The sequence below is a fragment of the Onthophagus taurus genome, chromosome 1 (genome assembly GCF_036711975.1).
Source record: "Onthophagus taurus isolate NC chromosome 1, IU_Otau_3.0, whole genome shotgun sequence".
Taxonomy (NCBI): domain Eukaryota; kingdom Metazoa; phylum Arthropoda; class Insecta; order Coleoptera; family Scarabaeidae; genus Onthophagus; species Onthophagus taurus.
In genome coordinates this window covers 39,879,162-39,891,165 of record NC_091966.1, presented here as the reverse complement: position 1 = coordinate 39,891,165, position 12,004 = coordinate 39,879,162, and the positions used below count along the sequence as shown (strand labels likewise).

Genomic DNA, 12,004 nt, shown 5'->3' with positions numbered 1-12,004 from the left:
TTAATTTTCGAAAATCAACAATTTTGACGTTTAATCGACTTTTTATATAAATGTCTTGCCAAGATCGACTGAAGGGTTTAAAAAGTAACCTTCCTTTTTTTTTTGCTCTCAGGCCCAGATATTAGATATTTCAGATTCATGTAAAATCATCAAGCTCTGTTATAATTCCAGGTCTCCCACCTAGCTCTTTGGGACTCGTAACCTTTCCTGTATCTTTATATTCCTTCACCACACGGTATACTGTTGATTTTGCTACCCCTACAAGTAAAACATTATTTGGCTTGATATAATTTTTAAAACGTTTTTCTTACCAGCAACCTCGACAATTTTATCAACAATATTACTAATTTTCATTGGGTTTTCGTCATTAATGTATTTCTTGTAGAGATTTAGGATAGTTTGCTTTTCAAACAAAGCTAAGTGTACTAAATTCAACAATGTACGCTTTTTCAATTTGTTGTGAACAACTATTAGGGTCGCGATCCATACCTTGTTCTAAAAAGAACAGATTTCACTCAATGAAATTGAAGACGCAAAAGGGTTTAAACAAACCAATCACGTGCAAGGTTAATCTGGTGACAAATTTAAAATACTCCTCCTGGTTTAAAAACAGAGTATAGGTGTTATACAATCGTGCTATGCATAATATAGAAAAAAAAAGGTTGGGACCCTAGGTAATACCAACAGAAACCCTAAAATGTTGACCTTGACAGGTATTTTGATGTTTAAACAAATCTTTATTGGAAGTAACAAACATTAAAGGTGCATTATAAGGTTAATTTTTAAATGTGTCGATTTATTACATATTTTAATATGATTTTTAATATTAATGTTATTATTTTAGGTACAAGTAGCTGCTTTAGATGAGCATAATGTACGTAAAGCGATCAGTCGTTATGGAACATTACCGAAAGGAGCTCGAATAGGAGCTTATTTAGAATCTTTAAGAGTGAGTGGAATGTCAAATAGTCAACAACAAGATCAACAGCAACCCGCGCAAGCGATTAATCCGGTTTTAGCAGAACAACAAAAAGAATCTCCGCCGCCGCGGTCGTTATCTCCACGAACCAACATTCGAACGCAACCGCAAATGATTCGAAGTAATTCTTCGGGTGGTGTAACCACGTTTCACGGTTTACACCCGCCCAATTCCCCAACAGCTTCCAAGTTTAACCGTGCCAGAACGGCGAATGTTCCAAGAGCGACGACAACGAGCGGTGAACAACCGTGCTTGCGTACATTTAAAACGAATAATAATCATTCTAGTTTTCATAGGGGAGGTGGGAGTCCTTCGAGGCATAACATACAACCGAGTTTAGCAGATTTAGAGTTTCCCCCACCACCGGTCGATTTACCACCACCTCCCGAAGAATTTAACAATCCGGAAAACATCGAAGAAATTGGAGTTTTTAATAATCAAAAATCGATTTCAAAGAAACGATTGGCTGCTTCGCCTAGGGGCTTTCGTAAAGCAACTAACGATTTAGATGGTGGGGTTGAATCTAACGAGACTACGAACGATGTTAGTAATTTGAGGCCATCTGTTGATGAGGCTAGTTCAAGGTTTGGGGTTAGTTTGAGGAAACGAGAACCATCATCGGATAGTTGTAGTAGCGCGAAAGATTTGAAGGACGAGTTTCAACAGGAAAAAAGCCCGCAAAGGGTTAGTTTGAGTCTTACTAGTCCTAGCGTTGAAGGGAAAAGTCCTGTTAGTATTGAGTCTGATGTTCCGGTTGTTGGATCACCTTTGGAACCGTTACCACCACCACCATCTTTTCCGGAACTTGGTGAGTTCAAAAATATTTTAATTTATTGATTTGGTAAATCTATCTTGGTCGGAGAAGGTTAAATGTGTCCAACAAAAGTGTTCGTGTATGTACTTTATGTGGAATATTGGGACCATGACTTAATTAGTCAAAAGATCTATAACTTTATCTGATAAAGCCACAAAACGATAACCAGTATGTGGTTCATATAATATTAATCAAACTAGTACTAACACTAGACTTACAAGGGAAGAATCGGAACTGTCACGACTACCTTATAGTATATACCTTATGAATGAGTTTTCTAAAAGTAAAGGGTAGTCATTTTTCACGGAGTGAGTAATCGCGGTGAATTATAATCATTATTCACGAGTAATCAACTTGACAGACTAATAATAATTATTTGAAACGTCAAAATTTCAAAAAAACCTCAATTTAATTTAATTTTTTAGGACTTTCTAAACAATAGTTATTTACGTAACCAGTTATGACAAGATAAATTTTGTTTGACGAATGTAATAGTTGTTAAAATAAGCGAACAAAGCGGGCGAGTTTTGCAAATTACGTGAGTTAATCAAAATTTGCCGTTTCATGACGTTAAGTACAAAATTTTGCTCTAATTCCTTTAAAAAAGCAATTTTTGTTCAAAATTTGACTTATTCTATTAGTGACAGATGTCAATTTATCAATTTGTAGTTATAAAAAAGTGGCGTTACAAAACGTCAGATAGACATGTAAAATTTAATTTTCATAATGGAATTAATTTAATTTTAAAAAATTGTTACGTAGTTGGTTACAGTTGGTAACATTGAATTTGTGTCACATTGACGTTTAAACTTAATTCGAAAAATTATTTAAAAAAATAAATTTGTCCACGACTACCTTATAATATATACCTTATGAATGAGTTTTCTAAAACAAAATGGTAGTCATTTTTCACGGAGTGAATAATAGCGGTGAATAATAATCATTATCCACGGGTAGCCATCTTGACCAGACTAATAATAATTATTTGAAACGTTAAAAGTTCAAAAAACGTCAATTTAATTAAATTTTTTAGGAGTTTCTAAATGTTTGACATTAAAAAAACCTAAACAAATTCCTTTTTCGTATGATTAAAGCATAAATTAATTAATTTTCCTAAAGAAAACGACGTTTTATAAAACTGACATTTAATTTTGACAAATTGTTGTGAAGTTGGTTACAGTTAGTAACATTGAATTTGTGTCACATTGACGTTTAACCTTTATTCAAAAATTTATTTAAAAAATAAATTTATGGAATCAATTTCAATAGTCGTGGACAAAGTATAGTATTCTACTCGCATATAATGAGCTATTATTCACTCAGGTTAATTATGCCACTCGCTACGCTCGTGACATAAACTTAACCTTCGTGACTAACAGCCCTCATTATATGCTCATATAATAATATACTATTATGGAATCAATTTCAATCGTAGTCGTGGACAAAGTCACATATAGCTAACATATAATGAGCTATTATTCACTCAGGTTAATTATGCCACTCGCTACGCTCGTGACATAAACTTAGTCTTATCGTTAGTGAATAATAGCCCTCATTATATCCTTATCTAATAATATACATACTATTACGCCAACAAATAATGATTACAACATAAAAAATCAACAATTATTTTCACCTATACAGGGTGTTCCATTTAGGCGTAACGGAGAGTATGTAGATTTTTTTTAAATGGAAAACACTTGTATATTTTATCATATTATGAATAGAATGAAATTTGTTTATACAGCCCTACATGTTACTGATTAATAGCGTTCATAGTTCTTGAGATATTCAATTCTTTTTCAAAAATGTGTCCATTGCAGGATCTTTTTAAAAACGACATTTTTTCCAATTTTGCCTTGAAACTATGTCAGATCATAGTCAAAGGCAGTAGGTAAATGATAGTATCCAAAGATATAAGATACGCTATACAGCGTGTTCATAAAGTTTAGTTACTTTTGATGTTTTTCAAATGGCTTTTTCATAAGTTTTTTAAATGGAACAGCCTGTATATTGTGTGCTGATTGAATTGCCCATCAAGTTACCTTTAATTAATGATAAGTATGTCATATGTCTAACTTTAGTAGTTTTCTAAAAAAGTGACAGAATGTAATATATTCTGTCCTTTTTTTGTCACTTTTTTTGTATTTTGTTCGTGTGTCATAATATAAATCAGTAATATTATACAGAGCGTTCAACAATGATTGTAAGGTGTTTGAATTTCCCGCTTTTGCGTTTAATTTTTAAGGTTGGTATGAGAAAATTAATAAACATAGGCAACATAGGAAAAATTTCGAAGGCTTTAGAAAGGTTAAAAAATTTTTGTTTCCAATTTGTCAATGTGTAACTTTACTAACAAAATTTAAAAATGAGTATGAAATCAATTAATATTTATTCACATTTTGTCATAATAAATGTTGAAACTTGTTAACTCGAAAGCAATTAAAACATACCACGCCACTGATTCTTAAAAATACGTCGAAAACGTCAGCCGGTACCAATGTTGTTTGTCAAATGTTACTAAAAGTCAAGCGCGCCAAATTCAAACACCTTACAATCATTGTTGAACGCTCTGTATTAAAATACAGGGTGCCCATTATGTATGGAATATAGTATATATCTTGGTAGGTATCAACTTTATAAAAAAACATTTTATACAAAAGTTGTTTAATATTTTATTTGCCATAATAAGACAGCATTCAATTGTTTTTATTCAGGAAACAAATGAGCAACGAATAACGCTTAAAGTTTTTTAAATATCAATGTACAGGGTGTCCCAATTTCTATGTCCGCATAGGCTATCTCCGAAACTAAAAGAGATAGAAAAAAAGTAGCTTACATGTCATGATCTCGTTTTTCGAGAAAATGTTAATGCCGAAAACTCCGAACAGCTATCGTCTTTTGTTTTCGCCCTATCGGCAAAAACTGAAAATTTTGCGAAAACGACATTCGCAAATATCTCACTTATTATCAAAGATGGAGTATTATAAATAAAACATTATATGGGCAACTTTTTACGAAGAATTCAGTGGCGTAGGTAGAATTTTTTTCCCATCTTTTATTTTCGAGATTTTAGACGTAACTTTATTTTTTTAAATGGAAACCATAGTTGGCTATGACCTAAAATAATTTGTTATTTCCTTCTGATAACAAATATATATAGTTTGTGGGGTATATTTCTTATAGTTATTGAATAATTAACAAAAATTCATTTTGTTCCATCTAAATCTAATGTATGTATTTAAAAGTTAACGTTGCTATGGTGATAACCATACATACTATGATGGAATATAATGTATCAATTTTTTTTGTTCTTTCTAAAACTATTGTATGTATTTAAAACTTAATGTTGTTATGGTGATAACCATACCATGAGGGAAAGCATTGTTTCCAATTATTGGCAAAGTTTGTAGCAAGGACAGTAGAATCTAACAGGACTGCTACATCCATTGTATTTTTGTAGTCGACTACGGGTTGGTTGCCTGCACTCTACGTCACACTATTTGCCACGCCTGGTAGATAACTGTCTATGTTTTTAGAGGTTATATGATAGACATTAATACCTCTAAAAACATAAAACTTCAAAACTAATATGAATACGTCTAGGATATAACCTCTAAGAACACACAGCAAACGCATAGACCATAACAACAGCTGGGCGTGGAAAATGGTGTGACGTAGTTTGCGGGTAGGCTGTCACAACAATGGATGTAGCAGTCCTGTTAGATTTTATTGTCCTTGAGTTTGTAATAGTATTTAAAAATTCACTAACAACTCTGGCATTATGTGCTGGTGCTCCGTTATATTGAAAATATATCATTTGAGACATATTTAGTGGCAAATTGTCGTCCAAAGGCTCAATGTGCTGCCTTAATATATTGAGATATTTCCCTGAGTTTAAGTTTTTATGGTAGATACTATATGCCAAAACTCTATTATCTAAAAGGGCACACCATACATTGAACCCCAATCTTCTTTGAACACTCAGAGACTTCATCGGTCCAGATTACATTTTGAACAAACCGCAGATTATTTAATTTTTTTAAATATCATCTACAAAATTCTAATCTTCGATTGAGATCTCCGGCACGTAAATAATGAGTTAGCCCCGCTTTGTATCGGGAGCAGCGTCTTTTGGGTCAGACGTCTTGTTGCAATTTCTCTTGCAGGTCATTTTGGTATGTTTTTGTATGTGGTTTGGGGAAGGACCAAATATCTATTAAATTTTCTGCTGACCGGCTGAAGGTTCGTACGTGCGGTTGTCTTCTTTCTGAATATCTTGTGAAATAAAATTCCGCGGCTAACGTCGCATTCTTATCTGATAACATATAGCATTCCATAATGTTACATTTTTCATAATTTTCGAAATTCATTGTAAAGTTTTATTCAGTTTTGTTATACTTTGACACTTAACACGCTGGTGCATAATGCCAGAGTTGTTATCGAATTTTTAAATACAAACTTTGGCAATTATTTGATACATTATGTTCCATCATAGTATGTATGGTTATCACCATAGCAACATTAACTTTTAAATACATACATTAGTTTTAGACAGAACAAAATGAATTTTTGTTAATTATTCAATAACTATAAGAAATATACCCTACAAACTATATATATTTGTTATCAGAAGAAAATAACAAATTATTTTAAGTCATAGCCAACTATGGTTTCCATTTAAAAAAATAAAGTTACGTCTAAAATCTCGAAAATAAAAGATGGGAAAAAAATTCTACCTACGCCACTGAATTCTTCGTAAAAAGTAGCCCATATAATGTTTTATTTATAATACTCCATCTTTGATAATAAGTGAGATATTTGCGAATGTCGTTTTCGCAAAATTTTCAGTTTTTGCCGATAGGGCGTAAACAAAAGACGATAGCTGTTCGGAGTTTTCGGCATTAACATTTTCTCGAAAAACGAGATCATGACATGTAAGCTACTTTTTTTCTATCTCTTTTAGTTTCGGAGATAGCCTATGCGGACATCGAAATTGGGACACCCTGTACAGGCTGGTTCAAATTCAATGTCTGAATAGGCTAACTCGGAAACTATAAGAGTTAGAAAAAAAGTAGCTTACATGTCATGATCTCGTTTTTCGAGAAACTGCTAATGCCGAAAACCTCATAGCGCTATCGCCTTTTGTTTTTCCGCTAGAGGCCAAAATTGAAAATATCGTAAAACCAGCAAGTGCAATTATCTTGGTTATTATTATAGGTGGAGTATTATAACTACGACATTATATGGACACTTTTTTACAGAGAATTTGATGACGTAGTCAAAAAAATTTTTTCGTTTTTAGATTTTGAGATATCACAATGTTCGTTTTTTTAAATGGAAACAACCACTGATTCGCTTATTAAATTCGTTATTTTTTTCTGATTACAAAAATATAGGGTTCGACAGGTCTATTTCTTATCGTTTTAGAATAAAGCTAAAAATAAACTTTTTTTAGAAAATTTCCATCTAGTGTCATCGACGAAATTAAATTTACAGTTTCCTGTAAATTACGGTACTATAACTAAAAATTATTCTACTAAAAATTTATATAAAATTTACTTTATTTTCTAATATGTAACATTGTAACATGTTAAACTTTTCGTAATTTTCGTAATCCATCTTAAAAAACATAATTTTTAGAAAATTTTTGAATACAAACAAATGTTGCTATGTTTAGGTTGAATTAAAAAAATATATATGAGCGCCATCTATCAATAATTTATTAAGTCATTTAATAATAATATTAAATATTAATATAAAAATGTGAAATTATGCAATCTATTCCAACTTTTGTATAATTACATATATAAATTAAATAGTTCAACAAATATATTTGTTTCAAATATCAGAAATATGTTTTTTTAATTTTTAATTATAGTACCGTAATTTACAGGAAACTGTAAATTTAATTTCTTGGAAGACACTAAAAGAAAAGTTAATTTTTAACTTTATTCTAAAACAATAAAAAATAGTCCTGTCAAACCCTACGAATTTAATAAGCGAATAATCAGTGGTTGTTTTCATTTAAAAAAACGAACATTGTGATAATATGTTCGTTTTTTTAAACGGAAACAACCACTGATTCGCTTATTAAATTCGTTATTTTTTTCTGATTACAAAAATATAGGGTTCGACAGGTCTATTTCTTATTGTTTTAGAATAAAGCTAAAAATAAACTTTTTTTTATAAAATTTCCATCTAGTGTCGTCGACGAAATTAAATTTACAGTTTCCTGTAAGTTACGGGGCGGTAGGTAAAATCTAAAAAGTTAACAATTAAATAAGAAAATAACTTCTGGTATTTAAAAACAAATAATTTTTTAATATGTAACATTCTAACATGACAAACTTTTCAAAATTTTCGCAATTCATCTTAAAAACAGGATTTTTAAAGTGACACTTCAGAAAATTTTTGAATACAAACTATTTACAGTTCATTTTCTTTCTATAATACCTGCCAAATTGTTGTAAAGTTGGCAAAATTAACAGGGAGTTTTGTTTTATCATGTTTTGAAATAAATATGTCACACTGACGTTTCAGCTTTCGTTATTCAAAAAGAAAAGGTGCATAAATAGTATATTGTTTTATATGGAAGAGAAGCAGTGCTTTTTATGGCGTGGTCTGTCGCTTAGCGACGAACGCAGTGAGTCGCTAATGACAGATGAGCCGTTAAAATTGTGGCGTGTCCGACAGTTTGCCGGACGAACGAAGTGAGTCCGGCAATGACGGACCAGCCACAAACGAATCTGCTTCTCTTCCGAATAAAACATAGTATTTTTTCTTCAAACGTTGCAAATAATTGCAATATAAATTTTAATAAATTTAATAAAATGACAATTAACTTATTATGTATTAATGAGAAATCGAAGGACGTCATGACAAAATAACGTTAGCAACGACGACGTAAATTTGACAACCAATAAAAAAAAGTAAACAGTTTTGCGCGAATTTTAACTTTTAACTGTTAGTTAAATTTATTTTGTACAAAATGTCGTCCGAAATTAACGATATCGCGAAGAAGGTAATAGAAAATAGTTTATTACCTTCGAAATCTACTAAAATATATAATGGTGCGTACAATAAATTTCTTACATGGTGTAATAAAAAAAATATAAAAGACTATTCGGAAAATTATTTGTTTTGTTCTTTAATTTATTTAGTTTTTTTATGTGATATTAATTTGAGATGAAAATAAGAAAGCAAACAATTAAAAGGTTAGTTTCATTTTTTATTAATTTTTAAAATCTTTACTTAGCGTCCGTGAAGCAAAAAAATATCTTTTCCAATACGGCGCTAAAGTGACATGTGCTTCAGCGCTATGGCGCTAAAGTGAAATTTACTTTAGCGCCATAACGCTGAAGTACTTTTTTGCTATGTTGATCTTACCAACCGTCGTTATGCAACAATGACTTACTTCTACCGCGAGTAAACACGACAACAAAGTTGTCATTTAATGACGTTTGAAGAAAAAAAATGTTGTGGGGTGTTTATTTGCCATTTATTTACCTAGAAAAGGTGTTTTGTTCTATTTAATTACTTTGTAGCACGTTTTTACAACAAATATGTACTTCGTTAAAATTGTATTTATCTAAAAATTTATTAGTATTTTAACCTCAACTATTTAGTTACTGAAAATGTTACTAAAAATCAGGAAAACAACATAAATTTTATAAGGGTCCTAGATAATACCAACAGAAACCCTAAAAAATTTACATTGACAAGTATTATAGAAAAAAAACGAACTATATGTTTATTAGAATTAAAAAAAAACATATGAGCGCCATCTATCAATAATTTATTAAGTCATTTAATAATAATATTAAATATTAATAAAAAATGTGAAATAACGCAATCTATTCCAACTTATGTGTAAAACATATATAAATTAAATAGTTCAACAAATATATTTGTTTCAAATATCAGAAATATGTTTTTTTAATTTGTAGTTATAATTTACAGGAAACTGTAAATTTAATTTTTTTGACAACACTAAAAGAAAAGTTTATTGTTAGCTTTATTCTAAAACAATAAGGAATAGACCTGTCAAACTCTATATTTTTGTAATCAGAAGAAAATAACGAATTTAATAAGCGAATAATCAGTGGTTGTTTCCATTTAAAAATTTAACTTGCAACATGGAGCACATAGTTCTTTAAAAAAGAACTGAAATATACAGGATGTTCCATCAGTAATGGGACACAGAACAACACTGAATTCCTTACGTTAAATTATTATGGTTTAACCAAATTTATCTTAGTCCAATTGTTAATAATAACGGAGACACAGATAGTTTAAGTTAATATTTTATTTTTGTTTTTCTTTAATAATATCACTTTCTTTTACATTATAAACAAAATTGGTACATTATTTAAGACGATAAATAATAATTTAGTATTAGTTTTTATCTATCTTTCAGATAGCGCTGTCTACCCTAAAAAACTCTCTAAAGTAGTCATATCTTTTTCAGCGTTAAAATTTTTACAACTCACAACTTGAAACAGTTTCTCAGACATTTTTACATACATTTTTGGTATACTAATCTTTTCTAAAGCTTTCCGTTTTCAAGATAATCACTATTTAAGGACACTTTGCAAAATTTAACTATGTTCAACTGACCAATAGGTCAAGATAGATTTACTAAACTGTTTTAATATCAAAATTAAATTAATTTATTTTTGTTGATGTAGAAGAAATGATGCAAAATGAGAATTTTGAATCGGAAGATAAAACATCAAAGGTATTTAAGAATAACAAATTAGTAAAAGAAATGGAACTCAAATTATTGACTGAAATAAAAGAACGAGCCGATCAAAAAATTAATAATCCGAAAGAGTCCCCGACTGAAAATAACTCGATTAGTACGATATCCCACGATCCAGTGGCCCAATTGGTGAGTGAGTTATCCGAAAGTCTCAACATCGAACCAGAAAGATCCATTCCAAAGTCGCCCCCAACGCAAATAGAATCGAAAGAAACGGTTTCCGGGACGTCATTCGTTTCGCAATTAAAGAAAACGGAAACAATCAAAAAACCGAATGATTCGGGGATAATAATCGATTTTAAATCGAGGTTAAGAAAAGTTGATAAAGAAGAAGATAAGGTAGAAATAAAAAATGATGAAGATAATAACGATAGGAAACGTGAGAGCACTGCAAGTTCCGATAGCGGTGGTGGGAGTAATTTAAAAATCGAGGAAGATTCAGATAAAAGAAAAAGCACAGGAAGTATAAGTAGTCTAAAAAAAATTTGGGAAACTAAAGAAGCCTCCGAAAACACCAACAGTTTAATCCAATTAAGTCCCAAATTATCGGTTAAATCAAAAAACGACGAAACAGAAATATCACCAGTTGAAAGTTCAGATGATTCAACAAAAATAATAAAAAGATGTTGGCCCCCAACCAACACAATCGATGAAAAACCTCAAATCCCAACGAAACCCCCCGTAAAAGCAACAAAACCAATTTTAACAAACCGTCCCACGACGACGACAACAACAACAACTTCCGCAATTTACGCCACACCCATTCCAAATTCAAACAACTCAAACCATCAATCGACTTTAAATAAACCACCGATATCGGCGAAACCAACGGCGCCAAACGAAATTAAAACGGGCAAAGAAAATATTTTAGAAATATCTCAAGCTCTCGAAACGACCCTGAACGGAATAAAAACAAACCCGACCGTTTCAACGTCTTCCTGGTTACAATTATCGGATAAAATCGGTTTGTTACATACTTCTTGTGCCGATTACGCGGATAGCGTCGTTTTGGCACACACCAAATTTCAATTTAGAGAGTTAATGACCAAATTGGAAACGCAAGCGAGACAAATACGTTCCGCCGGATCGAGGAATACGACTGAGAATGCGCGTTACGTTAACGATGTGCTCAATACGATTAAGGATGTGGTGAACGTGATGTGTCGATAAACAAAACGAAAAAGAAAAAAAAATTTTTGTTTTTTAAAACGAGATGATTAAGATAAAGAGGTAAGAAAGAAAGGACTCATTTATTTATGTATTTTTAATAGTTCGAAACTGTATTTAGAGACTGTAGGGCAAAAAATAAGTTAATATTTCTTTTTTTATTTTATTTTTGGCGTATCTAAAATCATTTCATCCAAAATTCCGCACTTTATAGAATGATTTTCACTCAACTGTGATACCAGTAGATTTTTTTTTTGTTTTTAATGTATGCTCAATAACT

At 31.1% G+C, this 12,004-nt stretch overlaps 1 protein-coding gene across 7 annotated transcripts in view; it reads left to right on the top strand.

Annotated features, from left to right (window-relative positions):
- LOC111420283 (tyrosine-protein kinase Abl) overlaps positions 1–11,816 on the top strand; it is a 29,897-nt gene extending 18,081 nt beyond the window's left edge. For all 7 annotated transcript variants that reach the window (XM_023053248.2, XM_023053247.2, XM_023053244.2 and 4 more), the window contains 2 exons: positions 845–1,787; positions 10,484–11,816. In XM_023053248.2, the coding sequence (XP_022909016.2) occupies positions 845–1,787; positions 10,484–11,727 (2,187 nt within the window). In that variant the 3' untranslated portion in view covers positions 11,728–11,816. The remainder of the gene's footprint in view (positions 1–844; positions 1,788–10,483) is intronic.
- Positions 11,817–12,004: the final 188 nt, after the last annotated feature.